Source organism: Halichoerus grypus, chromosome 10 (assembly GCF_964656455.1).
Source record: "Halichoerus grypus chromosome 10, mHalGry1.hap1.1, whole genome shotgun sequence".
Lineage (NCBI taxonomy): Eukaryota > Metazoa > Chordata > Mammalia > Carnivora > Phocidae > Halichoerus > Halichoerus grypus.
Window position 1 is genome coordinate 94,210,307 of NC_135721.1, and position 21,810 is coordinate 94,232,116.

At 39.3% G+C, this 21,810-nt stretch overlaps 1 protein-coding gene across 8 annotated transcripts in view; it reads left to right on the forward strand.

The window, feature by feature from the left end:
- RALGAPA2 (Ral GTPase activating protein catalytic subunit alpha 2) overlaps positions 1–21,810 on the forward strand; it is a 334,693-nt gene that overhangs the window by 82,673 nt on the left and 230,210 nt on the right. For all 8 annotated transcript variants that reach the window (XM_036085370.2, XM_036085371.2, XM_036085373.2 and 5 more), the window contains 4 exons: positions 4,857–5,087; positions 14,799–14,966; positions 16,627–16,764; positions 19,746–19,894. In XM_036085370.2, the coding sequence (XP_035941263.1) occupies positions 4,857–5,087; positions 14,799–14,966; positions 16,627–16,764; positions 19,746–19,894 (686 nt within the window). The remainder of the gene's footprint in view (positions 1–4,856; positions 5,088–14,798; positions 14,967–16,626; positions 16,765–19,745; positions 19,895–21,810) is intronic.

A 21,810-nucleotide genomic window follows, 5' to 3' on the forward strand; every position in this document is an offset into this window, starting at 1 on the left:
GATAAAAAAGAAATATTTTAATCTCATAAAGAAGAAGCTCATGGCAGGGCTGGCAGAGAATGTGGTTTTTATTCACACTCTCTCCATGATCCCCTACAGTTTTCCCTCCTCTGCTCTTTCCCTCTGGCAGGTTTTTCTTCCACACCCTGTTGATTATAAGATGGCTGCCAGCAGTGGGGTCACTGCCTTCCTTGTTCATGTTCAGAGACAACCCAGATATTTTCTGTAAAGCCCTTCCCTTTTGTCTGAGTGGGACAACCTAGGTTACTTGTCTCTCCTAGAACAATAACAAGGCACTAAGCTGGCTATGTGAATGGCCCAGGAGGGACATGACTGGCTTCCATGACAGAACACTTCCCTGGTACTGTGGATGGGACCAGCTTCCCGTGAGTCACCTGCGCTACAGGGGAGGAGGCACATGGAGCACTGGGGTTCCATTAGGGAGGGGGAATGGATGCTGGGCAGACAACTATCCAGGCCCAGTGCTACCACACCCTGCAGATGGCCATACCTAGAAATGGTTGCTGCCATTGTATAGACTCTCAATATGCCTCACGGTGAGTTATTATAGTAGTTTTCTAGTGCTGCTATAGCAAATTACAAACTTTCAGTGGCTTGGAACAACACAAATTTATTATCTTGCAGTTTTGGAAGTCAGAAGTTCAAAATCAGTCTCAGTGTGGTAAAATCAGGGTGTTGGCAGGTCTGTGTTCCTTCTGGAGACTCTAGAGGAGAATCCATTTTCTTGCCTTGTCCAGCTTCTAGAGGCTGCCTGCATTCCCTGGCTTGCAGCCCTTCATTACATCACCTTTTCTCCCTCTGTTTCCATCTTCACATTGCCTTCTGTATCTGATCCTCCTATCTCCTGTGGGTCCTCATGACTACATTGGGACCACCCAGATAATCCAGGATAATCTCTCCCTCTCACACCTTAATTTAATCACACCTGCTAAATCCCATTTGCCAGGTAAGGTAAGATACTCAAAGGTTCTGGGGATTAGGGCATGGACATCTTTGGGGGGGTCATTATTCAGCTGATCAGTTACCTCCTGTACTCCCTTCTGTGCCTCACAGCTCTTTTTCCCACTTCATCTCACATGTGTCTGTGTTCCTTTCTTCATATGCATTGTGCATGAGAAAAAGCAGCAATTTAAATAATTGAATATTAGATTTTGGAGACAGTTGTAGGAATAAAAGCACATATAATTTCATTTGTCTCCTGAAAGTTTTTGTTTGGAATTTCAAATTTAATATAATTTGGCCTATGTAAAGTGAATTACTTAATCAGTTGATCCAAATCTTTTTTCAAAGAATATACTGCTCTTGTAAAAGCCCTTCAAAACAATATTTTAAGTGCTGTTTCCAAATGGAGTTTACACTTTTGCTCTTATCACTGTATTAAAGGTCATGTTTGAGGGGTTTTTTGGTGTGTTTTTTTCCAAAGTGAATTTGCTTCCGGATCTAAAACTAATACCTTAACAGTATTTTTCACCAGGGAGGAGAGGACTTAGTGCATCTTCTAGACTAAGTTTTCTTACCACTTGTAGAATCTGGTATAACAAATACTCATGGGAGAATGAAAAGACAGTTGCTCTTACGTCCGTATACTATGTTGACAACAACAGCATAAACCTGAACAAAGCTGTACATTCTTGGTGCATCATTTCAGCTGAAAATGTGTTCAGTGAAGTATTGTTTAGTCCTTAGTAATTCATTTTTGTATGAGATAAAAGTACTTCATACATTAGAGAAAGCAGAGTGGTGATTTTAAGATTTCATCAGTGACCGTTCTTTACCAGTTCTATAAGCATATTAATTGACATTAAAACCCATAAAAGTCCATTTGGCAATGAAAAAAAATTTGAGATGATACCGGTTTTTTGTATGATATTTGTATGATAACCCTTAGTTACACTTTTTATTATGTCTGAATATACCCTTCAATAATGATTCATGGGCTGTGGGTTTCCTGAAATTGTATTTTGTGGGATGAACAGTTAGAAAAAGTGAATCCCACAAATTGACAACCCTATAGGAATTTGTATATTAATTTTTTTGTTGACTCCCACTCTAGTAATTTCTGTGTCCCAGAGCCTCTACCGAGGCAGTACAGGCTGCCCCCAACTGTGTAGGAGAATCATGACAGGGGCATTCAGTGGCCTCAGGCATCACCACCAGCACAGTGGTTGCATCCTCTCGTTTCACACCTGCCTTGTGGGTGTCCCCCTTTAGCTTGACCCTGACAGTGAACAGGTCTGAGAAGAAACCAGATGTTGGGGAGGGTTGATGGGAAGGGTTAAGTGGCAGCTTGTATCATGCAATTTCCTGAACCCTTGCAGTGCAGGCCTGGGCCAAGCTGATAAGTCTGTTTCACAGACTAAGGCTTCATCATGTGCCAAAGAAGTGAAAACCATTTTTGCATCTGCCACCAGAATCAACTAATACTAAATAATAGTTGAGAATTCCAGCTTGATTGTAGCGGGTGGAAAATGGACCTCTCTCTGTGGTTAATTCTTATGTATGCTTTTACTGTTAATCTTCATAAAAGAGACAAGAAATGAGGAAACTTGGATTATCAGTTTGTGTTCACTCTTAATCACTCACTGTAGTTATAAACGTCTGTCAAAACATATAGATGTTTTCAGAAAGTAGCCTTCTGCGGAGGGAGTAGGGACTAAGACTAAGGAAAGCATTGTTCTATCAAGAGAAGTCGTTTTCAGTTTATGGCAGATGGGAAATCCATCTCTTATGTCCTATTTGGATAACAGAGTTCACTTTTAATTTTTTTAAACTTATTTTGATTTTTTTAATTGAAGTATAGTTGACACACAATGTTATGTTAGTTTCAGGTGTACAACATAGGATTTGACAAGTCTGTATGTTGTGCTATGCTCACCATACAGTACCATCGACCATATTCCCTATGCTGTGCCTTTCATCCCGTGACTTATTAATTTCATAACTGGAAGCTTATGTCTCCCATTGCCCTTCACCCATTTTGCTTCTTCACCCACTGCCTCCTCTTTGGCAACTTACCAGTTTGTTCTATGTATTTATGGGTCTGTTTCTGTTTTTCAGTATGTTCAGAGCACTTTTTAAAAATTACTTGGTGCCTTTAAACATATATCTTTGTTTACATTATTTTAGCTACCTAATTGCTGTGTTACCCAATTAGTTATCTAATGACTTCAAAACTTGGTAGTTTAAAACAACAACCCTTTTGTCGTGTTACATATACTTTTTGGGTCAGAAATTTGGGCAGGATCTGGTTGGACAATTCTTGTGCTTCATACGGCGTTAACTGAGGTCAGTGGGTGGTGGTCTTCAGCTGGCGGCTGGTTGGTCTGGAGGGTTCAGGATGACTTTATTCACATGCCTGTTACTTTGATGGGTGCAGTTGGAAGGCGGGGCTCAGCTGGGCCTCTCTAACAGGGTCGTTGGACTTCTTCCCTGGCTGCTCAGAGCTCCAGTACCAAATGTTCCAAGAGATGGGAAGTGGTAACTGTCAACCTCTTGGACCTGGGCCTGAAACTGGCACAGGTCTCTTCCACTCTATTCCACTGGTTAACACAGTCACAGAGCCCATGTGGATCAAAGGGAAGGGGGAATCATAGAATTTGTGATCATTTTTAATTTGCTATATATGTACATATGTACATGGGTTTTTTTTCCCTCTTTCTTTGGCCTGTGGGGGAGAATGGGAGTTATTGATCAAAGAGTCACAGGTTATTGAGCCACAAGAGAGACATTAGACTTAATCCAACCTCCATAGTTTACAGATTAAATATATATGTCAGTAAAAATGAGTAAAATTTTATTTTTCTATGAAGATAGTTGATGCATCAAAAGGATGAAATAATTTCTATAGGACAGCTCATCTGACAGTATGACAGTACCTTTGATAAGCCACACAGACTTAGTAGCTAAGGCATGAAGAGAAAAATTATTATAAATATAATCTTCCATTAATTTTCCCTAGAGATTGCTATTTGGATATGTGCTTTCAAACTGTCCTTGGTAGTTACTGAAATTACTATTTTGTACTACTCATATCTTATCATTTGTTGTAAAAAATATTCACAGTGGGTAGAATTTTAGTGGTATTTGGGTTATACATTTTTGACACTTAAAATGATAGTGGAATTTACAAAAATGAAGCAAAATTATACGTGTATTATATTTGGAGGAAACCTTTAATTCTATGGGGAGATGAGAGCAGAAATCCACAATAAACATGTGAGTCATTGCATGAATTATTTTATTTTTTTTGTGCTCTTAAAGCCTTCTAAATATTTAACGTTTTGTAAGTATTTCAGTTAAGTTCAATGTGAGATTCTGAATATAAAACTCAGATCAAGATTCTTCTCATAAAATACCCTCTAAAGATCTTGACACTCCTCCATCAGGTGTCACTTAGTCTCATGAATCAAATGATGCTTTCCAACATTGTGGCTGCAAAAAATCCACTGAACTTTCAAATCTCTGTGACCATAGAGTAACTGCTGAATTTAGAAACCAAAGGTGATCATAGTATAAATTCATTGACACAATTTGTACTATGATTTTGCAAATATAAGTTAAAGTTTTTAGATTGAGAAAATTTCACAGCTTCCCTCCCTGCAATAATTTAGTGTTTTCCTGTTAAAATAACCAAGTTGGGGAGGGGTTAGCTGGTGAGTTGGGAAATTGGTGAGTACACGTCTGGGGCCCCTTGTGCTTCGAGCAGTGCTGGTGTCTAGCTTGCCTTCAAGTTGATGGTAACTAGAGTTCTTTAAAATAAAGCAAGTCTTCAGTTTCACTGGGTGTTCTTGTGTGTCAAAGAGGCTCACTCAGAAGTGGTAATGGCTTTCTTCCAGACTGTTGGTGGTGGTGTGGGGCAAGAGAGGGTGCCGGCGGAGCTGGATGGCGGCGGGCCTGCAGAGCAGGACAAAAACCATTCCAACAGCAGCACCTTGTCTGACCGAAGACTCAGCAACTCCAGCCTTTGTAGCATTGAAGAAGAGCACCGCACTGTGTATGAAATGGTGCAGCGGATTCTCTTGTCAACACGAGGTTATGTCAACTTTGTGAATGAAGTCTTTCGTCAGGTTAGTGTGTGTGTGTGTGTGTGTGTGTGTGTTTGTGTGCATGTGTGTTGTAAGTTCATGAAATTGAAGAGAGTTTTGTTCATGTTCTTTTGCTCATAGTACTGCAAGAAATACTGTTGATAAGTTGGGCTACATTGCAGGACTGAATAATGATCCCTCTAATCCTGCTTTTAATTTGTCATGTGGAGTGTTGTGATTATGTTTATGATTTTTTAAGATTTTTTTGTAAAATTTCTACACATGGAGGGGAAATTCTATATATGAGCAAATCATCCCCAAAATACCCTCATGTGTCCATAAGAAACTTGAAACCCGGAGGTAGGTGGGAAGAAAGCCCTTGCTGAGTACTCATCAACAAATGAACATGGCAAAGAGGAGCCCCAGGCTGGTGTTGTCCTGAGGGCCCGAGGGAGCTCTGTGGAGGCCCTGCAGACGGTTGTACTTTCCCTGCAAACACCCATGGAATGCACGTTGATAGAAGTATTTATGACATAAGAGGAAAAAGCTGGGAAGGGAGGGGAATAAGGGGAAAGCAAGGGCTGACACTGATAGAGCAGCCGGGTGGTGGACACTGTGGTGGTGGGTGAAAAGGAAGGGGAAGTGCAAACAAGAAAGAAGGGTGCAAGTGAGGAAGAAGACAGCAGAGATAGATCAGAGGCCAGCAACGATTAGCAGCCCTGAGCGACAACCGGGGCTGGCTCTGCCCCCCAGGGGACCTTGGGCATTGTCTGGAGACATTTTTGGTTGTCACAACTGGGAAGAGGGCAGTGCTACTGGCATCTAGTGGGTAGTAGCCAGTGATTCTCCTATAGGCACAGGACAGGGCCTCCATTCCACTACCCCATGACAGAGAACATCAGGCCCCAGTGTCAGTAGTGCTGCTGTGGGGAAACTCGGACAGAGGAAGCAGAACCCGCGGTGCAGGGAAAGACAGTAGCTCTGTGGTGTGGGGTGGAGCCACTGGCCGCCTGCCTCTTGGTACCGGTGCCCTGGGAGACAGAGCCTGGCTCTTCTGTGGGTGTGTTAATGTGATGGGGAGTAGCTTTTGAGTCTGGGCACCTGCACAGAGGGTGAGGCCCATGAATGGCAGAGACCATGACTGGTGGGGAGAAGGGGAGGAATCCTGTGCCCACAACGTGAAGCATGTATGCGCACCATGAAGAGCTTTTTGTGGAGGGGCAAGACTTCTGATAGTGATTAACCCCTTCACTTCGGAGACTGTCATTAAGGAGAAATCAGCCAAGAATGAAAGTCCCAGTGTAATCCATAGCAATCTGGAGGTTTTACCTTATTTTGTATTTTAATGAATAAAAATGTTTGACTTAAGAAAATATTAGTTTAAGCTTCAATGAAAATTCCCCTTATAAAATATTTTTCTGGTTTTGGATCTCAGCACTGCCTTGGTTCTTCCTACTCCCTAACTGAGTCTTCTCTGTCTCATTTCTTGGCCCCTTTTTATTTGACCCCAGATTCCAAGAGTCAAGCAAGATTCTGGGCTTGAGCCTCTTCTGTAACTCCACACTTGCCTCCCTAGGGCCTTCAACTGCTTGTGCAGAGCCAGCAGCTCCGTGGCATGAGACTCCCAGTCAAGCCTTTTGTCTGGACCTTGCTTCTTGTTTGCACACTTGCGTTTTGAAATGCCCACTGGTGATCTTGTCTGATATACTAGTGGTGTCTTAATGATAATGAAGCGAAAGCTTAGCTTAGTTTCTTCCATAACATCAGCTTCTCCTCATGACCTGACCACTTCTTTAACGGGACTCGTGTTCTTATGTGCATATTAATTTTCGCCCTCCTGTGCTCCTTGTCTCCTGCTCCTCCTGTAAGCCATCACTGGGCAAGTCATGCAGGAGGCTTTCTCACTCCCGCTCCCTCCTTTTCCTTTGACTATGGTTAGCAGCATGCTCCCTGGAGCCCCACACCTGCTATGTCATCCCTTTCTAACCTATACTGTATATGTCATGGTGCCAAAATATTCTTTTATCATAATAATCCCTGATTTTAAAATCTACCCTATTCTCTTCATTAATGTTGCCCTGTTGGGTTCCTGTTGTACACATGGAAGGTACTTGGTAACCATTTAATTTGATTTGAAATCATCAAGGTCCTAGAGGGCATATAATTGAGGATAGGGGTCGTATAGAGTAAAGGACCAGATAATAATATTTCAGACTTTGTTGATTGTGTGGGCTCGGTTGCAGCTCCTCAGCTCTGCTTTCACAGTGAGAAAGGAGCCGTGGGCAGCACGTAACAAAGAAACATGGCTGTGTTCATAAAGAACTTTATGAAAGTCACTTGGCAGGCTGGATTTGGATGACAGGCCATAGTTTGCAGACCCTGATCTGTAGCAATGTTTTAAGCTCTGGATGCCAGTGCTTACTATAAGACTAGATATGATTGACAAAGCTTATAAATTTTGCACACGAGATACATGCTAAACTGATGTGGTTTTACCTCTATTGTGTAAATTGTTAATTTATCATACGGACAGTTCTGTCTGTATCCATTATTGGCATGAGTATGCTCTAAATTCAGTTCTGAAGTAGCTTGGGCCATGGAGGTAACTGCAAACTACTTATGACCGAACTTCTGAGACATCTTTGTGCCGTGAAGCAAAAAAACATTTTATTTACATTTTATCATTATTCTTCATCAAATCTAATTTGAAAGCGTATATGTGAAATTTAAAATATAGTGTTGTGCTAGTTAAAATACTAGGTAGAGATGCTTGTAGGGGCATGGTTTTAACATTGTGTTCTATTGCCCTCTTGTGGTCAATGATGAATTTTTATTTTCTGGATGGCAAAATGTGACTCCTTTCCTAGTGATTTCTTTTTCAATTTTAAAGTGTTCAGAGACTATTAAATATTTAGGCCTAAAGGCCGTTCAAGTTTAAAATGTACATTCAGGAAGCACATGTTCTCAGTGGGGAGGTAAGGTGTGTGTGTGCACTGGAGAACTGTGCATGATGGCAGATCAGATGTCCACGTGTGTGACATGGAAATAAATGCTGACGAGGGGCCCCGGGGGCAGAGAGGCTCGTGGCAGGGCTAACCGTGCAAGTCTTCTTGGACTGGATGGTTTAGTGGGTTGCAGGCAGTGGAAATAGATGGTAACTGAGGGAGACGAGGTTCAAACTCAGGGCAGCCTCAGTTTACTGCTGCCCCAAGCAGGCAGGCTAGCAGTGAGTGGTAGAGGCTTCAGGTGGGCCAGTTCTGGTCTTGGGGTCGCTCTGCTGGAAACTTGTCTTCTTACCAGTGTTTTTCAGACTACTTGTTGTGACCATTTTTAGGTCATGAAATCAACTTATCAAAAGCCAGTATTTTGGGGTGCTTGGGTGGCTCAGCTGGTTAAGTGTCTGCCTTCGTTCGGCTCAGGTCATGATCTCCAGGTTCTGGGATCTAGCCCCACGTTGGGCTCCCAGCTCAGCGAGGAGTCTGCTTCTCCCTCTCCCTCTCCCCCTGCTTGTGCTCTTTCTCTCTCTTTCTCTCTCAAATGAATAAATTAAATCTTTAAAAAAAGTTTTTTAAATAATGGAATAGAATAAAATAGACCAAAACATTTCAGAGTGTACTGCATGTTCTAAGGATTAGTATTTCTTTGTGAAACTTCTAAAACAATATTTATTTATGTATATACTATATATAAATGCATATATGCCTCTGTAATATGTCTTACTTAGGTTATAGGTCTGAAAAGTTCAAAGCACTGCTCTAAAGGTTATTTGTTGATTACATTGTTCTGTTTGTTGTTGGTTTTGTTTTAAAGAATATTTTATTTTTAAAAAAGCTAATGTTCATTAGATAAACACAGTCTCAAGCAAATCACTCAAAATACTGCCATTAAGCAACAACTGTTGATGTTAGAAGAGTATCATTCCAGGTATTTCTATATGTGTATATTTGGCTGCTGGCCTGGCTACCTAGATAAGCAGGTAAGAGCCTGGCAGAGAGGAGATGGGTAAGGCAGGATATAAACAGACAGAGAGCAGCCTGGCAGACAGACAGGAAGGCTTACAGATGAGCTGATAGACATAAACAAACTGGCAGGCAGGTGTAGAAGATCAGACAGGTGGAGGTAGACAGGCCAGCTGGCAGAGGTGGAAGTGAGTGGGGTGGTGTAGATGCACAGGTGCATATAGGTGCAGACAGAGAATGTAGCAGGCAGTTAAAGATGGACAGACAGACAGACAGACAGCCTTGGATGGGTGAAGGTAAAACCAGACAGAGGTTGACAGAGGTGAAGGCAGAGGCAAGGGGAGGGTATGTGGAAGTGCCGGGGAGGGGTTGAGAGACTGACAGATAACTTTATGACAATGGAATCTTTAATTCTTAATGATTCTTTCATGTATTTTTAATGAAGAGCTCTGAATTTTATTTTATTTGAATTTAACAGAAGAAAAGAAAATAAAGAGAAACAGAATTGTTAGAAATTCAAATAAACATTTCTTTACCACAAGAAATATTAATTACTAAAAGATTTATCTATAATGAGAAGATTATAATCACATTAAGGTGGTGGAATTACTTTTATCCCCATGGTGTAATTTTAGATAGCACTAGCTGAAGAAGTTATCAGCCTTGTATTTTCTTCAGCCTCCTCTCCCCATCCACTTATTTCATTATATTATAAATTGATAGCCTAAATTTACCATTATTTGTGGTCAGTTTTGGAATCCTAATGTGCAGAATTGTTTAGTTTTGGTTCTGAATTTAGATAGACTCTTTCCTCCTGGTGTCCTCAGTCCTAACATGCTTGCTTTGATTGACTTCTTGGATGGCCTCGTTTTATCATCGAGTGGGTGTTTTCAAGAAGGTGTCTTGAGGCTCTAGTCCCTGAGTTCTTTTGTGATGAGGAATGTTTTCCTTTTGCCTTTCCACATGAACAGCAGTTTAGCTGGGTATAATAATTTCAGGTGACCCTTTCTTCCAATTAGGAATTTGTAAGTCAAAACTTTTCTAGAATTTTCAGTATGAATACCTTCAACATGTTTAAAGTAATAAAAGACAAGCTTGGAAATGTTTCCAGGAAACAAGAAATTGTTACAAATGACTAAGCAGATTTGAATAATAAGATAATAGAACTTCTAGAAATGAAAAAAAATGTAATATTGAAATAGTAAAGGAAAACCTCAGTGGGTGAGTTTAATAGCAGGTTAGGTACAACTGAGAACAAATTAAACAGATGGATAGATCTGAAGAAATTATCCTGAATGTCCCTCAGAGAGACAAAGATGAAAAATATGAGAGGTTGAGACATGGAGAATATGGTGAGAAGGTAGGAAGCATGAGTTCCACTCTCCTCTATCCTTATTATTTTTTATCTGCTGTTCTGCAAGTTACTGAGAATATCCTACTATGACTGTGGATTGGTCTATTTTTTTTTTCAAAGTCTATCAGTATTTGCTGTATATATATGTGTGTGTGTATGTATTTCAAAGTCTATCAGTATTTGCTATATATATGTATATGTGTATATATACATACACATGTGTATGTATATATTTGAGGCAAAATTATTAGTTTTAGTATAGATTCACAAATATATGTTCCTTTGAATTGAATCTTTCATCAGTAAGAATTTTTCCTCTTTATCTCTAGTAATGCCTTTTTTTTTTTTTTGGCCTCAAAGTCAGTCTTGCCTATTCTTAATATAGCTCTACCAGTTTTCTTTTGGCTAGTTGTCTGCATGGTATATCTCTTTCTAACTTTTTACTTTCAATCTCTCCATATTCATATGTTTTGGATGTCCTCTTATATATGGCATATAGTCTTTTTAATAGTTTTTAAAATCATACCTTATAATTTCTATCTTTTGATTGGAGCATTATTCCCTTTACAGTTGATATAACAACTACTGTAATTGTGTTTGTTTACTATCTTACTTTCTGCTTTCTAATTGTATTGAATTCTCTCAGGCTGGTTGTTTTTAGCATCCCATTTTTCTCCTCTAGCTTAGTATTTTTATACTCATTTGTAATATTTTAATTGTTAACATCCCTAACTTAAAATCTAGCATGAATTTCAACTTTTACACTGTAGGTCTGCACTCCAGTTCCATTTATTCCTTCTCAGTTCATATGCCCCTGCTATGTACAGATTTGCCTCGACTCACGATGCAGTTACGTCCTGATAAACCCATCATAAGTTGAAATACCCCCATAAGTCAAAAATGCATTTAATACACCTAACCTACCAAACGTCATAGCTTAATCTCAGCTACCCTGAACACGCTCAGAACACTTACTTTAGCCTACAAGTTGGGCAAAATCATCTAACACAAAGCCTAGCTTATAATAAAGTATTAAATATCTCATGTAATTTATTATTTGAGATTATTCCATACTGGAAGTGAAAAACAGAATGGTTATATGGGTACAAAATGGTTGTAATTGTATCAGTTGTTTATCCTTGTGGTCCCAGGGTTGACTGGGAGCTGTAGCCCCTGCTACCACCCAGCACCACAGCGAGTGTCATACTACATATCCCTAGCCCAGGAAAAGATCAAAATTCAAAGTACAGTTTCTACTGAATATGCATTATTTTTGCACTATCATAAAGTTGAAAACTTCTAAGTTGGACCACTGTAAGTTGAGGACCACCTGTATTTGACTTCCATATTATGAATATATATATTATTCATATATATACACATATATTATCTCTTTTGTAACTATTATTTTACCCAGTTTTATTCTTTTTATTCATATATATTCATATTTATATTTTATTCATTTAGATTTATCCAAATAATTACCCTTTTATTGCGTTTTTATCTCTTCCTGAATCTCTGATCCAGGATTATTTTCCTTCTGCCTAAAGAATAACTTTTAGTATTTCCCTTAGGTTAGATGTCCTGGTAAAAGTTTTTCTCATTTCTGTATCTGAAAATTTCTCTCTTTTGCTTTTGTTTTTGAAGTGCAATTTTTCTGGATAGTGAATTCTACATGGGCAGCTGTTTTCTCTTTGCACATTGAATATTTGTTCCATTGTTTCTTTGAGAAGTCATGTGAGGTCATGTGGTTGCTCCTTTGGAGGAAATGTCTCTTTTTTCCTCTGGAAGCTTATAAGATTTTCTGATTGTTCTTGGTTTTCAGCAGTTTTACTGCAATGTACTCTGTATTAACCCTGCTTGTGTTTGTGATTCTTGAATCTGTGGATTGACATCTTTTACCAATTTTGGCAAAATTCTCAGCCATTCTCTCCTCAAGTATCATTTCTGCCCCTTTTTGCTAATCTTCTTTCCTTGTGCATCTGCAGCCATGCATAAGATCAGCTTTTCATTGTGTTCTCTCTCTTGCCTTCCCTTGGTGTTAGCCATCCTTTCATCTTGCCGTGCTTCATTCTGGGTGTTTCCTTCGGATTTTTCATCCAGTTTTCAGCCATGTCCATTCTGTTGTCAACCCACACACACTGAGTTTTTAATTTTGGTTATTTCATTTTTCAATTCCATTTACATTTCTTTTTGAAACTTTCTTTATCCTGATTTCCTATGTGTTTAAAGTATTGTCTGGTTTTTTGTGGTTTTGTTAATATTGACTTCTTTTCTCATATTTCTTTTTTTTTTTTTTTTTAAAGATTTTATTTATTTATTTGACAGAGAGAGCACAAGTAGGCAGAGTGACAGGCAGATGGAGAGGGAGAAACAGGCTCTCCGCCGAGCAGGGAGCCGGATGTGGGGCTTGATCCCAAAACCCCAGGATCATGACCTGAGCCGAAAGCAGCCGCTTAACGGACTGAGCCACCCAGGCGCCCCTTTTTCTCATATTTCTGATTTTTAATTAATATGCTACATAATATTAACCAGTTTGTACAAATAATTTGGGTTTTACTATGATTTTATTTTCCTACAGAAAAAATTTCTATTTGCTTCCTGGGGGGAGGATAACATGATATACCTCAATTTACCTCATTGTCTACATTTTTCAAACCTCATCACGTGGTCCACTTAAGATTTGTGCATTTCATTATTTATAAATTTTATGTAAAGTACCATAAAAAATTTTGAGCTCTAATCAGTGATACGCATGTTGAAATATTTGGGGGTGAAATGTACTGATGTCTGCAGATTTCTTTGAAATGCATCAAAAATAAGATGGATTGAGAGAAGGATAAATAGGGGTGGATTGCAGATATGTGGTAAACAAATCTAGCAAATGCTAATGGTAGAATCTAGGCGGCAGTATATAGATAATCACTTTAAAGTATTTCTACTTTTTTGTATGTGTGAAAGTATTTGTAATAAAATTTGGAACAAAATTAGAGTGGGACACCATTGTACTTCGTCATACTCTGTCTTTGTTGATCTTTCTTGAGATACAAGTCAGAATATTTGTTACATTGATATGTTACAGTCTTGTTATAACACAGACTCCTCTATTCTGGACTTGCAACGATGCAACATCGTTGGAAATTTATATATTGCATGAACCCTTGTTACACTGAAATCTGCCTGTAATTGGATCCTGTGGCATGAACATTAAGGACAGTATTAAATCTCTGAATCTTGAGATCTCAAGACCTAGAATCATCACTAACTTACTTTGTAACCTTGGGAAAATATCTCAGGTGTTCTGAGCCTCAGCTTAATTCCTCATCTATGGAATGAAAGCATTTCCTGTAGTATTGAGTTCCTCTCCTTTGTGTTTACCCCTCAGACAGAAATACTCCTTAGATCTCATACTCAAAAGGCAAATACATTTCTCCTTTACCTTTTGGCTTATATTTTTGGAATCTTACATTAGATCAGAATTCTTACATGCATATGTGTAAAGAGATTCTTTAATGTTAAGTTCATGGGGTACCTGTGTAGCTCAATCGGCTAAAGTCTGACTCTTGGTTTTGGCTCAGGTAGTGATCTCAGCATCATGGGATTGAGCCCCGCGTCAGGCTCTGCGCTCAGTGCTGGAGTCTGCTTGCCCTCTCCCTCACCTTCTGCCCCTTCCCCTGTTGTGCACATGCTCGCTCTCTCTCTCTCTAAAATAAATTTGAAAAATCCCCAAAAAAATAAAAAAGTTCACATAAATGTGCACAATGCTACAACTGGCCTGGGACTCTCTTTAATGTATTTTCTGAGAGCCAACATTCACCAGCATACCAGTGAGTACAGAACACCTGAGTACAGTCTTTACTCACTGGTATGCTGGTGAATATTGGCTCTCAGAAAGGGAAGGGAAGGTGTAAGGGAGGGAGGAAATAAAGAAGGAAGGAAGAGAAAGACAAAAAGAAAAAAGAAAGAAAGGCTCCAATTATTAGCATTTGTCAACTTCTGTGGTGTAAATACTCCCTCTGTCACCTACACAACATCCCTGAACATGGATTGGGCAGAGGGTGGCAGTTGGCTGCAGCTGGCTGCGGTAGTATGTCTGTTGTCTTATAATCAATTTCTAATTCATTGGGAAAGCTTCCCAGTTGTGTAACTGTTATTGTCTGTATAGCCAATTAAAGTATCTGTGTAGGTGTGCATGTTGGCTATTTTTGTGAAAAAATTATTCAGAATGCAGAAGTTATTTTTAAATTGCATGACATTTTCTGGCCCAATTGAAAATGCCTTTTTTCCTCAGCAAATTTGGTGTGCACAAAAATATGTGGCCCTGTATGTTTCAGAGGAAAGTCTGAAATTGGTGATGGTGATTGGAAATGTCTGTTATGTGCCTGTTACAGTGATCTGAGCAGGTGTGGAGTTAAAGGGAGTCTTCTCTTCTTATTTTAGGCATTTTTGTTGCCTTCCTGTGACATAGCTGTAACAAGGAAGGTAGTTCAAGTGTACAGAAAGTGGATCCTCCAGGACAAACCTGTGTTCATGGAAGAACCAGATAAGAAAGAAGCTGCCCAAGAAGATGCTGAAAAATTAGGATTTTCAGAGACTGACAGCAAAGAGGTAATATGTTATCACTTGTTGTTTCAGTTGGGAGTACACATATTTTAGCAAAGTATGCCCGGTCAGGCAAAGGTGCCGGTCAGTGGGACATAGACCAGCGGGGCTCTTTTATCATAGCTGATGCTCTCAAGTTGCTGAGTTCCATGAGGATCTGCTACAGTGAGGCTGCTTCTGGGCTCTATTCAGGGTCATTGATCCCCTACTAACCCTCAGGCTTGGTCTGTGTGTTCATGGCAGCTTCATTATTCACTGTTGCGTGAGAATTGTTTTTTAAACCACATTTTACACGTCTCTGTATGAAACTAAAAATGTCACTGCCTTATTGGTATTGACATGTTTAAATAAATAGCATTTGAGAAACTAAATATAGAATGTTTTGGCAGTCTTGTCTTGTGCAGTGGCCTGTTCCAGAGCAGTTGAAAGGTCTAACCTAATAATGAGTGCTATCTCCTCCATTAAGAAGCCTCACTGCAGGGCTGGGTGCTCTCCTCAGAGTGAGAGCTGTTGGAATGGAACTTTTAGTCCTGGTTAGGTAAAGCTTAGAGGCTGGATAAATCTAAAAGAGCCAAGATGTCCATTGACAGATGAATGGATAAAGAAGATGTGGTCTATATATACAATGGAATATTATGCAGCCATCAAAAGGAATGAAATCTTGCCATTAGCAATGACGTGGATGGAACTGGAGAGTGTTATGCTGAGTGAAATAAGTCAATCAGAGAAAGACATGTATCATATGACCTCACTGATATGAGGAATTCTTAATCTCAGGAAACAAACTGAGGGTTGCTGGAGTGGTGGGGGGTGGGAGGGATGGGGTGGCTGGGTGATAGACATTGGGGAGGGTATGTGCTGTGGTGAGCGCTGTGAATTGTGCAAGACTGTTGAATCACAGACCTGTACCTCTGAAACAAAGAATACATTATATGTTAAAAAAAAAAGATAGTAGGAAGGGAAAAATGAAGGGGGGGAATCGGAGGGGAAGATGAACCATGAGAGACTAGGGACTCTGAGAAACAAACTGAGGGTTCTAGAGGGGAGGGGGGTGGGGGGATGGGTTAGCCTGGTGATGGGTATTAAAGAGGGCACGTACTGAATGGAGCACTGGGTGTTATGCACAAACAATGAATCATGGAACACTACATCAAAAACTAATGATGTAATGTATGGTGATTAACATAACAAAATAAAATTTAAAAAAAAACTAATGATGTATCTTGGCTAAAATAACATAATAAAATTTAAAAAAATAAATAAAAGTGTGTATTTGTTGCAGCAATTAGCAACAAACATTTAAAACTGTAATCAAAGGCATATCACTTTTAAATATCTGTATTAATTCCATAATTTTGATTTTTTAATATTGGTGAAATCATTTTAACTGGTCATGAGGTCAAAATGAATAGATAAGTAAATGGAATTTATCACACAATTTTAAAGGTCTGTGTTACAGACTCATTCAGTCATTGGACCTTTGTTTATTTCTTCAGCACGTACTAAACGCTAGGCACTATTTTAGGTGCTGGAGGTGGTGAACAAAATGGAAAAAAACACTTGTCCTCCTAAAACCTATATTCTCATAAATTTTGGTGAGTGTAAGGAATTAAATATGCAAACATGTATTCTTCCCCCTCCGTTAATTGATTTTTATCTTCTAAAGACCTCATCTGAAGGTTCTCGTCATAAGCGATCTTCCAGTTGGGGACGAACATACTCCTTCACGAGTGCAGTGAGCAGAGGATGTGTGACAGAAGAGGAAAATAAGAACGTGAAAGCCGGGGTCCAGGCTATGCTGCAGGTACGCAGGCAGCTGGAGACATAGAGACCTCCAGTTGGAGGCAATTTGAACATTTTGTTTATTGTGATAGCCTCATTAAAGTATGGTGATATTTTTATCTACCTGTCAGTAAACAGCTCTTAAGTTCCCATTCTAAGTTTTCTTCCTGACTGCTCACCTTCAATTTGTAAAGATTTTTTTCTAGTCGAAGGAGACCCTATGAGCTGGTTGCAGGTTTTTGAGAGGGATTATTATGCAGTGAATGTGAAATGACTGAGATCCAAATCTTAAAAAGTATCTTCTGAACACATACGGGGAGTTAGTCAGTCACCTGGACTCTAATTTGCAAGACCAGCATGATGATTATATAATCTTATAAGGAATATTCTTCTTAAAAATTGCCTGTTTATGAAGAATGATGATAAATGCTCTAATTTTTAAATATTTATCTGTATGAATATATAAAATAGAACCGATGCCATTTGGGAACAGTGGAAAGAACAACTTTGGCTGATCACTTAATCTTCCCAGACCTCAGGTTTTTATCTCAAAAATGGGGATTGAGAGATTGATTACCTCTTGGCTCCCATCTAGGTGGAAGGTTGTTAGGACTATAAGTGAAAACACAGAATGCCTCTCTTTCCCCTGCTCTCTGGCGCCCCACCCTCCACCCTGTATCCACCTTTCTAGCCATGGCCAGTAGGCCTCCCACACAGAGGCCAGGCATGAGGTCTGAGGTAGCATGGGCATGGTTTGCCTGTTGCCCAGTTTTTAATGACACTTCTTGTGTCATCCATTTCTTGATAGGATTCCTTGTCATGGTATCCTTTTCGCTTTCATGTTCGTTAGCAGTTTAATACTTTGTAACTATTGAGTTTTTTCATTTTTCAGTGAAAATCAGCAAATAATTTGAAATTAACTTTAAACAAAATCAAGATGATTTTACTAGAGTAGCTTCAAAGAACTCCAGTGCCAGTTGTTAGTAAAATCTGTGCCTTCACCAGAGAAGTGCTTGCAGGAGTCCCTGCCTGTGTCTCTTGGTAGTGCTTGTCCTCCAAGTGGATTGCCTTATGCCATCCTCAGCCATTTCACTGCCAGTATCTTCCTAAGTTCAGGAGACTGTTAATCTGTTTTCTGAAAGGATAAGTTACATCTACTTGGCCAAACCAAGAAAAAAAATTTTCCACTTGATTATAGCAAAACAGTGTTCAAAATGTTTAGTTTGGATTATAATAGCTGTTTTTGTTCTCTTTGTATCCAGTATCTTTGGTTGTTTCCTTGGTTCATTAGGAAAAAGTGGCCAAGTACAGGTTGAATAAGTTAGTACTCTTCTGCAGTTGCTGTTGACAGGTACAATTTGGACATATTAATTTTCTTTATTTATTTTTACTTTAACCAATACTGACATGGTAGTAAGAAATATTCATGGAGTTGGCATTTTGATCTTTTTTAAAAAAGAAAATAAAAGGAGTATATAATATATGAAGACTCCTCACTTTTACTTGGGAATATGCAAAGTTTCAAATTCAAATCAAGAAACCAAATACATTGAGTTAAAGATCTGTCTTAACAGTGGATCATCTATGCCGTATATCTTCCAAAAACATGGCCACTAGCGGCACCTGGGTGGCTCAGTTGGTTAAGCCTCTGACTCTTGATTTCTCAGCTCAGGTCTTGATTTCAGTCAGGATAGTGGAAAAAAAAAAAAAAAGGCCACTAAAATTACACTAAAACTGCTATAGTTGATTAGTCAAAAAGTTCTTTGTTTTCCTTTTTCCCACTTGAACGCTAGTAAATTCTTCACAATTGCTGTTATCTGTTATCAACTATTATAGTGCTTATTTAGTAATTCTTTCTAGAAAATTGGGCCATGACACCTTTTTAATCTTACACAAGATAATCTTAGAGGCTGTCAATATTTTAGTTCACCCACTTGACTTTTGAGCTTGTTTATTTTAATTTCTTCAGTTTGTGCATCTGTTTTAAGATGTTGTGTTAATGGATTTCATTCACAGGTGAGCCAGCAAAGCTCTGTTTATTCCCAGATCCTTTGAATTTGTACTGTTGAACACAAGGGAGACTTAAGAAGGCATAGGATCTAAGTAGATGGTACACATCCACCTTCATCACCAGACTGACAACTCAGAGTCTCCTAAATTGAGGGGTCACTGGTGTCCTCTGTGTCAGTAGAAACACAGTGTTACTTTACTGTAGTGCCCCTAAGCAGTCACTTCCTACATAATAGCCTGCATCTGTGCTTCTCACAATTTTCAACTGAACACCCCTGACAGTAAAGGATAGTGAACTTGTAAAGGACTGAGGTAGAGTGTAGAGTGGTCAGCTGATCATCTACATTTTTTTTTACTCTGTTTTTATCCCAAGAATTCATTTAGGTTTTATATCCTATTGCATAATATAGTTCTCATATTAAAAGTATACCTGGAAGCACCTGGAAGCTATGTACTGTTGACCACGTGGCCTTGTCTGTTTCCTGACTCCTTACAGCTCCTAGAGATCTGCACCCATGTTGGGTGGTGCTGGCTGTGCTTCCTGTCAGCAAAGTTCATGTGCTGGGAGATTCAACAATAATCAGATGGTTTTTCCCAGCCACTGTCTGACAACTGCACCTCTTCCTCTCCCCCTCCCCGACCCCAAAATTTCTCACCCAGAAGCAGTGATCCTATCTTGCCGTTTTCCCCTTTTCCTTTGAGGGAATGTCAAAAAGAAGTCTTCAAAAGCTTTTCTGATTCATAAATTTTCTAAAGTTGCACTATTAGTATGTATTAATAATTTTTTAGAAAAGGTCTTTCAGGTGTCTCAGGTGATTCTAAGAGAAGCATTTAAAAAAAATCTTGAGTATGTGTTGGTGCCACTTAACCTTATTGAGACAACTCAAAGGTGATTCCTTGGTAGAGGGAAATTAATATCATTATCTTTAAGAAAAATTTGTTCAGATCTGTATGTTTAATTACATTTTCTATGTAAAATTTGTTGATTTCAAGGTATTTTTGACAAATGCAGCAAACGTCTTTTTGCTGGAACCATGTCCTGAAGTTCCCATGCTCTTGAAAGAACAAGTTGATGCCTGTAAAGCTGTTTTGATTATTTTTAGGCGCATGATAATGGAACTTACAATGAATAAAAAGACATGGTAAGTTTATTTCAAATTAATTAATACTGTAAAACAGATGTTTCTGTTTTTCAACATAATAATTCAAAGGTTAAAGTCTCCACTTACTAATGGCTTTACAAAGTTAACAATAAGATGATAATCAATCTTTTGTAACAGTTTCTGTGAATTATGAAGAAGGTAAGTATCCAGCTCTTTGATAGTTTATTTTTATTATTGGTTTTAAAAACGTTACTGAATTAAAAGTAGTCGTATTACTTAATAGTAGATTTTTCCATTTTAAATTGTCATCAGACTGCTTTGTGGAAAAGCAGCATAACTGGTGTTTTATATCGTTCTTCATAAGCCCAGGAGAGGTTGTTAATTGCTCTGAAATGCTGTTAACTGATTTTTATTGCTTCAAATTTGAAGCCTTAAATTCACTTTGAAAAAACAATTATTTTAAATGACAAATTGTCAGAATGACTGAATAAATAGTACCGTCAAACATATAGTGGCGTCATGAAATGTGCTTATGCAAAATGTTTTCGTTTTTATCCTTTGTTTTTGTTTGGTGTCTGTGTGTTTATAATATCCCTGAAAGTAAACAGTGCTGTAGGTTTTTCCCATGCCCTTGTCCCGTAATGAATGCATCACTCCAGCTTAGGAGGTGTTTTCAGACGTTCTCAGCAACAGAGGCCTCAGAGCCCCTTTGTAATCCTCTTTCTTCATGTCCCTCAATTCTGGTTGTAAAATGCCTCTCTAGCCTGTCCTTTGCATGTTCTTCCCACCCAGCGCTGCCCTGGAATGGCCCGGCTGGGTCAGCCCTGCTGTCAGTGAGCTTTGGCCTCTGCGCTCAGTGCGCAGGACGCTGCAAACCAGCTCCAGTGGCCACTTCCCTCATGGAAATCCTTGGTGGGGCCGCGTTACCAAGCCTGTGTTCTGGATGCTTTTTCTGGATGTCCTTGCGTTAGCACTAAGGGGGCTTTGGAAAGCCCTGTGTGCACCTGGTGGAAAGCATGGAAATGAGACAGGACTGAGCTTGCAGGGGCCCCTGGGGCTGTGGAGTCCAGCCTTTTTCTTTCTCTGGTGAAGGGAGGGTGGGCCTAAAGGAATCCGGCCAGGTAGCAAGTTCACTGGTACAGAAACCACAGGAATCAAAATGATTATTTTAAGGCATAAATTCCAGGGTCATCTTTCTCAGACTGGAAATATTACTGTGATGAACAATATGATTTAAACAAAGTTAAATGCTGTGTCAGACGTAACATTGAAAGTAATGAGAAATACTGGTATGCTCACAACAGAAACATCTCCTCGATAGTATAGCAATAGTATTTTTGATGCGTTTTTTCTTTGAAAACTATGAATTCAGTTTACCTTTGTATCAGTAGTATTTTGATCGTTTTGATAATCTTTTTTGGTGAAAATTCTAAGATAAAATTAAGCAAATCTTTTCTATTCTTTAATAATTCAGAAATTTCCAGGTTAGAGTATTAAGAAAAAGCAAGTTATAGAAACAGACGAAAATACCAAAAAATAGTCAGTAGCACATAGAAAGGGGTGTGGCCTGTTTCCCTAGCAGAATTTCCTATGCATTTTAGTGTTGGACAATCCCTGAATTCCCTTTCTCCCTTCTTTCATCCAGTATATAACTACTAAGCTCCTGCTGTGAGGATATAAGGTGAACTAGACAGAGTTCTGCCCTTGTGAGGTTTCCATCCTCATAGACTGAGAGACAGAATGAATGTAGCAGTTTCAGTGGTATAAGCACAGTAAAGCTGGGAAAGGGGACAGAGTGGAGGGTGAGGGAATGTTTTTCTACAGGTGTCCAGGAAGACCTTTGTAAGCAGCACCCTGAGGACAGGGAGGGAGAGGCCAGCGGGAGGTCTGAGCATAGAGCTTCCCATGGGAGGAACGCAGGTACCAAGTGTGGTGTGTTCTAGGCCACTGTAGTG